The sequence below is a fragment of the Cucumis melo genome, chromosome 8, assembly GCF_025177605.1.
Source record: "Cucumis melo cultivar AY chromosome 8, USDA_Cmelo_AY_1.0, whole genome shotgun sequence".
In the NCBI taxonomy this organism is placed as follows: domain Eukaryota; kingdom Viridiplantae; phylum Streptophyta; class Magnoliopsida; order Cucurbitales; family Cucurbitaceae; genus Cucumis; species Cucumis melo.
This window is the reverse complement of record NC_066864.1, coordinates 23,993,347-24,001,498: the sequence shown is the minus strand read 5'-3', so window position 1 is coordinate 24,001,498 and position 8,152 is coordinate 23,993,347. Positions and strand designations below refer to the sequence as shown.

At 37.3% G+C, this 8,152-nt stretch overlaps 1 protein-coding gene across 5 annotated transcripts; it reads left to right on the top strand.

Annotated features, from left to right (window-relative positions):
• Window positions 1–256: 256 nt before the first annotated feature.
• Window positions 257–7,807, top strand: LOC103486013 (BTB/POZ and MATH domain-containing protein 4). Of its 5 annotated transcripts, XM_008443806.3 has the most exons (5): window positions 295–967; window positions 5,262–5,607; window positions 5,721–6,000; window positions 6,259–6,331; window positions 7,271–7,807. In XM_008443806.3, the coding sequence occupies exons 1-5, from the start codon at window positions 582–584 to the stop codon at window positions 7,284–7,286; spliced, it is 1,101 nt and encodes a 366-aa protein (XP_008442028.1). In that variant the 5' UTR covers window positions 295–581; the 3' UTR covers window positions 7,287–7,807. The 5 variants fall into 5 exon arrangements, 3 of the variants coding, with proteins under 3 accessions (XP_008442027.1, XP_008442028.1, XP_050945330.1); XM_008443805.3 differs by lacking the exon at window positions 6,259–6,331 and having other exon boundaries at window positions 257–967; XR_007823321.1 differs by lacking the exon at window positions 6,259–6,331 and having other exon boundaries at window positions 296–967; window positions 5,721–6,107; window positions 7,271–7,420.
• The last annotated feature ends 345 nt before the right edge of the window (window positions 7,808–8,152 follow it).

Sequence of the window (8,152 nt, the reverse complement as noted above, 5' to 3'; positions counted from 1 at the left end):
AACATCTTAACTTAATCAAATTTGATAGATTCAAGAGATGTAAGACAAAGGTATTAGTATTAGTATCACATATATCTCAAACTTTGCATTTGGATTTATTCTCAAATTTACTATAAGAGCAATATTTGTGATGTTTATATATCTATTTGTTATTGAAATTTCACCAAGAAAATGCATCTTCTAAATGCCGTGTCTTGTATCTAGTATATATAAAATATATATTTAAACATATGCAAATAAAGAACTCTTGATCTTCCCTTTTACTGCTAAGAAAAAAGAAAAAGAAAAAGAAAAAAGAAAATAAAGACACAACTGAAGAAGATTGAAAGAGAGGGAATTACTCATTTCTCCATTTCCACAAAATCCAAAACCAAAAGAAATCCTTTCTTCGTTCTTCGTTCTTCGTTCTTCGTTCTTCGTTCTACCATTTTCTTTCTCTTCGTAAAATCTCCACCAAAATCTTCACAAACCCCATATCCCCTTAATACCCATTTCCCTTTTTCGTTTTCCTCTTCTTGTTCTAGGGTTTCAATTCCACGCTCAACCCCATGAACATCTCATTTCCTCATCCATAACACAAGATGTACTCACCCAATAAAAGCCCCTTAGCTTCTCCGACCAGCTCCCGTTCTGTTACAGAGACTATTAATGGCTCCCATAACTTCGTGATCAAGGGTTATTCCCTCGCTAAGGGGATCGGTGTGGGAAAGCATATTGCCAGCGAGAATTTTTCCGTCGGAGGTTATCAGTGGGCGATATACTTTTATCCTGATGGCAAGAATCCTGAGGATAATTCGGCTTATGTGTCAGTGTTTATTGCCTTGGCTAGCGATGGCACTGATGTTCGCGCCTTGTTTGAGCTCACTTTGGTGGACCAGAGTGGTGATGGAAAACATAAGGTGCATAGTCATTTTGATCGCTCGCTTGAGAGTGGACCTTACACGCTTAAGTACAGAGGTAGCATGTGGTAAGAATTCTCTGTCTTTTTGTTGCCTATGAACTTATTTAGAATCATGGGTAATGGTTAATTGCAGGATGTTTGTTCAGTTTTCTTTCATTTTGATGTGTTTAGAGTACGATTAACTATTATGTAAAGGATGTTTTAGATTTTCAGATTGGGAATTTATGGTTTCGGATCATTTTACCTTTTATATTAGTGTCGATTGCTAAATGAAGCCAGGTGGGTCTTTCAACAACCATTATTATTTTGACCCATACTGACGCTGTTGAATCCACAATGATTAACTTATGGGATAATTGACGAGGAACCAACGGATGTGCTTTATTGCATACCAGTCTGTGTGCTAAATTACCTATCAATTTACCGAAGCAGAACTACTTTTTTTGCCCCCTCCTTTTAGGAAATGAAAATTTTCATAATGCTTAAAGATACAAAAAAGACCTCGCAATTTATAAGTACATTTTTCAAAGAAAATTTTGAGAATGGTTTAGAAAGAAACACGATTGCTATGATAAACCATTGATTTTGTTTGTTCTAGAAAACTCTCTGATTGCCTTCTAACCAAATTTTAGAAATTATAGCTTTACTTGCATAATGTGGTCTCAGAGGTAAGGAAGGCCCAAGAGAAAAGATAATGAATATAGCTCTGACAGCTATTCCTCAATCTGAGACTATGAGTTATGCGTTGCAAATTAAAAGCCCGTAGCAATTGACTCCAACAAGCCTTAGATAGGTAGGAATTCATCCTCCTTGTACTTTATTTTCCTTTTAATCTCTGAACCTTTCCCCTAATACTCAAGAGGCTGAATGTCAACAACGCAACCGCACTCCAGGGCTGCTTTTGAAACTTCATTCCCTTCAATATTTAAGAACAACCTCAAAGGTTTCCTAATCCTGACATCTCAAATCTCCTTACCACATTCTTCAAATTATTTAGCATAATGTAATCGTGGGCTGAAGAAAGCAAAGCATCGTCATCAAACTCCAAGTGAGAAATGTGAGCCTTTCCGCAACCTTGCTTTAACCCTAGTAGTATGAATCTAATCCCTTGGTCCATCGTTAATCAAGGTGGAGAAAGAAGTGATGGTAATGCATGTTTTGATCCAACCAATCTAACAAGTTTGAAAAACTTTTTGCTCTTCCCAATCAACCATATCGTGAACTTTTTAAAAATTAATCTTGAAGAGCCAGCCTTCTTTTTAATAACAATCAGAATTGGGTCAAGTAACTGACTGGCAATCAGAATTGGGTCAAGAATTACCTTCCCCTAATGAAGGCTGATTGGCTGCTACTAATAGTTTGATGGAGGATCTTTTTCAATCTTTTAGCTAAAACTTTTGTATTGAGCTTATACAAAATAGTGATCAAACTTATTGGTCTGAAATCAACAACTTTGGTAGCACTCTTTTAGGGACAAGAAAAATGTACTTGTACATATAACAGTTGAAAATGTCATATTCAAAAAGGTACCTCATTTGTAAGCACCTATACCCATATGGATCTGGAGATATGTTTAGACCCAAATCATAGCTTCCTTGACTTTAGTTTTAGAATAAAGATCTTCTAAAAAGAAACTACAATGGGCATCAACTGGGTTCTTGTCAATCTTGGATGGAGTATAATGGTTGCCACTGTTTCTATTAAGCTTCTCAAAGAAGGAAACCAGTTCACTTACAATCAAGTCTACTTTGAGCATCAATAATAGGCTGCTAGTTGAAGATTCACCTTCCCGATAATTTATTTTTGTTTCACTGTAGGATTGATAGCCACTAAATCTGTTGACGTACCTCTAAGTCATCATCTTGTAATTCAATTTTAGGTAATTACAAATCTTTTGGCCTTTCAAACTCATTTTCTCTAATTAGCTGGAGAGCTTTGATAATAAAAGAATCCTTCACAATCTGAAAAAGAGATGTTTTCCCTTCCATTGTAGAGGCTATGTGCCCTTTACTTCGTTTTCTGCCTTTGTTCCTCTTCTTTCTCGAGGATTTTTGTTTTTTCTTAAAAGGTTGGTTCCCGTTTCTCCCTTTAGAGATGGATAAGGCAGTTCAAAGTTCATTTGTAAAGGTAAAACTAACTGATCAGTAATGTCACTAGTACAATCTCTTTGTCAAGCAGTTAGCGTTTCTTTTCCCCAACCTTTCATCTATAACGTGACTTCTTTTGCTTTTGTTCACTAGCATTCAGTTTTCGAGAAATGTCCAAGGAATTTTTGTTGTCACCATGGAAATTCATTGCTGCTTGAGGGGAGAAGCTACCTTAGATTTCAACTATCTAACCAAAAAGGTGGGAGTTGTCTTTTACTGTGGTGATTTGTGTCATCACCTTATCACCATTCGGTCTCATTAACTCAACCTTAGTTGGGAAGGATGAACCCAAGTAATTTCTTGCCTCCAAACATTTAGATAAAGCAATCATTTTAGTAGCACTCTATTAGGAACCAAGGTAATATGGAATGCCTTTGTCCCACGTTGGTTAGAATGGGATGACCAATTTAGTACTTAATGACTCAACTCTCCCACTTCAATAGCTGGTTTATGGCGTGTAATTCTCCAAGGTGCTTTAGTACCTAATAATGGTATCAAGGTCAATTATTGACATTCTGGAGTAGAACTGGCGGGGTACTTTGATTGGGTGTGGCTGAGTGAAGTACTGCTAGAGTAGCCGCTAGTGCGTTGGCTTTTTGAGGATGGGGTATTGTTAAAAACCAAGATAGTATGAGATGCCTTTGTCCTATATTGGTTAGAATGGAATGACCAATGTGGTACTTAAGTGGCTTGGCTCTTCCACCCCAATACCCAGCTTTTGAGGTGGTAGCTACTTAAGCACATTGGAAACCACACCTCATTTTCCTTTGTCTCATAGCCAATATGGTACTTAAGTGACTTGGCTCTCCCACCCTATTTTCCTTACTAGATATATCTTAGGAGGTTTTTACTGCCAACAATGAAAAACTTCTGAGCTGGGTAGTTCCATCTTTTCCTTTGGCTGTATCATGTGGCTTGAAAGTTAAGCATATATTTGAAGTAAATCTTGACTGAAGAGTGGTGCTACTATACCAGCTCTAATGTACTAGACTCCACCAATACTGTGCAGTTGCATGGCTGGGCGAGAATAGTGCTAAGTTGGTGACTGCATAGGCCTGGTAAGCCTGACTATTGTGCCTCTTTAAAAAAAAACTGCTCAGGTAGTTGTATTGCTTGTTGAAGAGATTTGTTGAAGTTTGATGATTGGAACGTGATCAATGTGAAAATATGTAGAAAACCATGGAAATGGAAACATGCTCATTTTCATCTTCTCAAAGGAGGCCCCTTACTTTTGCTTATGGGTTCTTTCTAGCGTGATCTATTTTCTATGCTTCTTTGTTAAAGGTCCTAGAAAAGTGGTCAAGGATATTGTAAAGCTCATGAAATTTAATTTGGGCAGGCAGAGGAATGGAAGGAAGATGTATCTCACCTTGTTGAGTGGAGCTAGGTCCCTCCATGTTAGTACATGGGTGCTTGAGTTTGGAGAAATTTTGAAGTCTAGAAATATTTCCTTGGTCTCTAACTAGGTTTGCCGTGAAACAAGGACTGGATGTGGTTTGTGACCATTGTTAGCATTCAGATTGAACCTTGAGGAAGAGCTGATTATGAAGAAGGAGAAGTCCGATTGGAAGGTGCCCCTGGAACTTCTTCTCTAGGTGCAAGTTCTTGAAGGAAGCTAGTTTTTTTTTTTTTTGGGTAAAAGAAAATCTTTATTTTTGGATAGTTGTGGTACAGGCAATGTGATTCTTTTTTCTATTTTTTGGAAAGTGCCCCTGGAATCTAATTATGTTTCCCATGGTCTCTCTATATTGTAATAGAGTCTAACAGTAATGGAGTGTGAAGAAATCTCTCGTAAGTTGCTGGATTACTATTCAATGGAGGAATAACTTCCGAGACGGTGAGGTGGTTGACTGTATTCTATTATGTATAACATGTATTGACATTTGTTGGAACATGTATCCAGTTTGGTCAAGAAACTTTTTCTTGTGCAAAGTACCTGTTCATGTTGGACTAATGTCAAACACATTAGTGTTGGACACATACCCATTAGGACAGATCGTTTATGCTTCATAATCATTTTCACGCTATCAAATATATGAAAAAATAAATAATCTTTTTAGTTTGAACTCCATTATCAAAGTTCTCAATAAAACGTTAAAAAATTTGCGACTGTGAAAAGGTTTTCCTTTCACCAAATGGAATTGTATGCAAGCTTGTTTTATGGTTTATGTATTTTTTATTATTAATTATTGTATTATTTCCTTTTGTTTTAGGGGTTACAAGCGCTTCTTCCGAAGGACTTCACTTGAAACCTCAGTTTTCCTCAAGGATGATTGCTTGAAAATAAATTGCACTGTTGGTGTTGTTGTGTCCGGAATAGACAGTTCAAGACTACATTCCATCCATGTCCCTGAATCAGATATTGGAGCTCATTTTGGTACATTGCTGGAAAATGAGGAGGGTTCAGATATCACTTTCAATGTGTCTGGGGAAAAGTTTCGTGCTCACAAGTTAGTACTGGCTGCTCGCTCTCCTGTTTTTGAGAATGATTTTGTGAATATGATGGAAGAGGATAATGATGAAATTCTTATAACAGAAATGGAACCTCGGGTTTTTAAGGTGAATTTTCTTGGGAACTGTTACTTTTGTCACTTCTAATATTTAAGCCACTTAAGCAAGTCTAATGTGCTTCTTCCTATCTGCTGACAGTTTCTTGCATTTCATCTGAGCAGGCTTTGCTGCATTTCATTTATAGGGATACTCTTCCAGAAGATGATGAGTTCTTGGAAGCAAGCTCGTCTTCAGTTCCGTCCTTGCCTGATTCATTACCTGCGAAGCTGTTAGCTGCTGCTGATAAATATGATTTGCCCAGACTAAGATTGATGTGTGAATCTGTACTCTGCAAGGACATATCTGTGAACTCTGTATCCCACATTCTGGCCCTTGCTGATCTCTATCACGCTGCTGATTTGAAGTCTGTTTGCCTAAAATTTACCGCCGAAAATCTTGTTGGTATGTTTTTGGCTGATTTTCATTGAAGAATTACCATTCTATGGATCAATTTCAGCAGCTTTGCATATTCAATAACATGGAGTAGAATTATAACATTGTGCTTTCCGGTAATCTTTCTTACATTTAACATGACTGAAATAATACGTACAGTGGTATGGTTGAAATTTGTGTACGATGCTGAGCATTTGTTTCTTTGAATCAGTCTGCTGAACATTTGTCTTTTAGGTGACTTGGGCGACATTTTACTTTTTTAATTAGGATTGCGCCAGTGTGCCCGGCCGCTTTTTCTTCCTCACATCTTACAATTGGTCGAAGAAACTCGTGATTGTTGGTGTGCATCTTCTTGAATAAATGTTTGCTTGGTGGCTGGATCCTGTTTTTCTACTGTCTTGAGCTGGTTGATAATATAGGATTTGAATTGATGATGCAGTGTTGTCTGCCCAAATTTTTGGCCTTTTTGCCTTTTACTTTATTTTAGGAAACCCAGGCTACTGTTGAATTTTCACTTCATAACAGGACCAAGATTCTCAAGAAATCAGGAACTTCTTTGTCCTTTATTATATTTTAATTATTTTTTTTTTCATGTTGACAATCTGATTTTGTGGACAAACTATTTCTGAAAGGAAATATTATTTGGGTCAGGTCGATATACATCTTCTAGGACGAAGAATTGCAAAACTAGTCACTAGGTAGTTACATGGTTTATTATTATTATTGTTATTAGGGTAATTAAGTGGCAAGACTGTCGGAACTATTTTCAAATATAGCAAAATGTCTCACTGATAGACATTGATATTTTGCTATATTTCTAGATAAGTTGGCTCATTTTGCTATATTTGCGAACAACTATAATTGGAAATTGAAAAAATTTATCCACACAAGAATCAAAAAGATAAAAGACAGCATAAAAGCAAGGTTAGAGAGCTTCTCTCTGAAGCATATAATAAGTGATGCTTTAAGGAGATTTTGTGTTTGTGTGTGACCCTTTGCTATGTAATTTTGTTAGACTGTTGCTATAGTTGAATACGAAATGTCATGAGTTACCGAGACTTTTTGGCAATGGAGCCTTGAGACTGAGTTTTCGAGCTTCTTGAATTTGGGATGGGACTGTATTCTGTTATGCTTTCTGTTAAAATAAGTGCTATTCCGGCTGTGCCTTATCATTTTACATCACTATGATGTGCATCGTTTGAAGATGTCTCTTCTCTTTATCTTGGATGTGGACAACTTCTTTTTATTCATTGTCTGATTGCCCAACGGTTTGGTGCAGCCGTAATGCAATCTGATGGGTTTGAGTTTCTCAAAGAAAACTGCCCATTGCTGCAGTCAGAGCTTTTGAAGACAGTTGCCGGGTGTGAGGACGAGGAGCTTAGTGGAGGAGGCAAGAGTCGTAGCGTATGGGCTCAGTTCTCTGACGGTGGGGACACAAATGACAGGAGTGTGAGGCAACAGACATGGGAAAATGGAGAAAGGAGTCGAAGCCTGTGGGTGCAACATTCCGATGGTGGTGATGCATGCATACGGAGTCCAAGGAGAGAAGGCTAGCTAACACACATAATTGGTAACTTACTATTGTGGTCTGTATAATAACATTTATGACATGAACTTCAGAACTACTGAGTAAAAGCGAAGATTTGTAGTACTAGAGAATGTAAAGGGAAAACATTGCAAGTTGTTTATCAGATCTATTGTATGTGGAATCAGAAAATTGGCATTTGTGCTTTGACTAAATTGGTTTGGAAGATGTCATAATCTTTGTAATGGAATGTTGCTTGACTGAATAAAGCTTTACTTGTTTAGAACTGAATGGATTTCTGTAATTGAACTTCTACACTGTTTTTTCTTCTCCCACCCCAATCCCTCATTTTTTCTGCTTAATCTTCGCCTCTTGTTATCAATTTATATTGTAAGGAAATGCTTTACATATTGGTATTGGAGCATTTCATCTTGGGGAAATTGGAAGAAATAGCTCAAAAGGGACTTGGAAGAGAAGTTCTGGGATACTTTGTGTAGATATGTATTTTGTAATTCAGACCTAACTGATTGGGAGAAAGATACTATTGGAGAAGGTTATGGTGAGTTTTGAGGGAAACCCCAAGATCGAAGGGTTGCAACCCTTACAAAGGTTGGGGTGAGTTGGGGGCATTTAAAG

Bases quoted from the DNA above. Each gene is read 5' to 3' on its own strand.
- LOC103486013 (XM_008443805.3), top strand. From the start codon at position 582: ATGTACTCACCCAATAAAAGCCCCTTAGCTTCTCCGACCAGCTCCCGT. The intron at 5,608-5,720 runs GTGAATTTTCTT...TCATCTGAGCAG, and splicing joins TGGAACCTCGGGTTTTTAAG to GCTTTGCTGCATTTCATTTA. The intron at 6,001-7,270 runs GTATGTTTTTGG...GGTTTGGTGCAG, and splicing joins TACCGCCGAAAATCTTGTTG to CCGTAATGCAATCTGATGGG.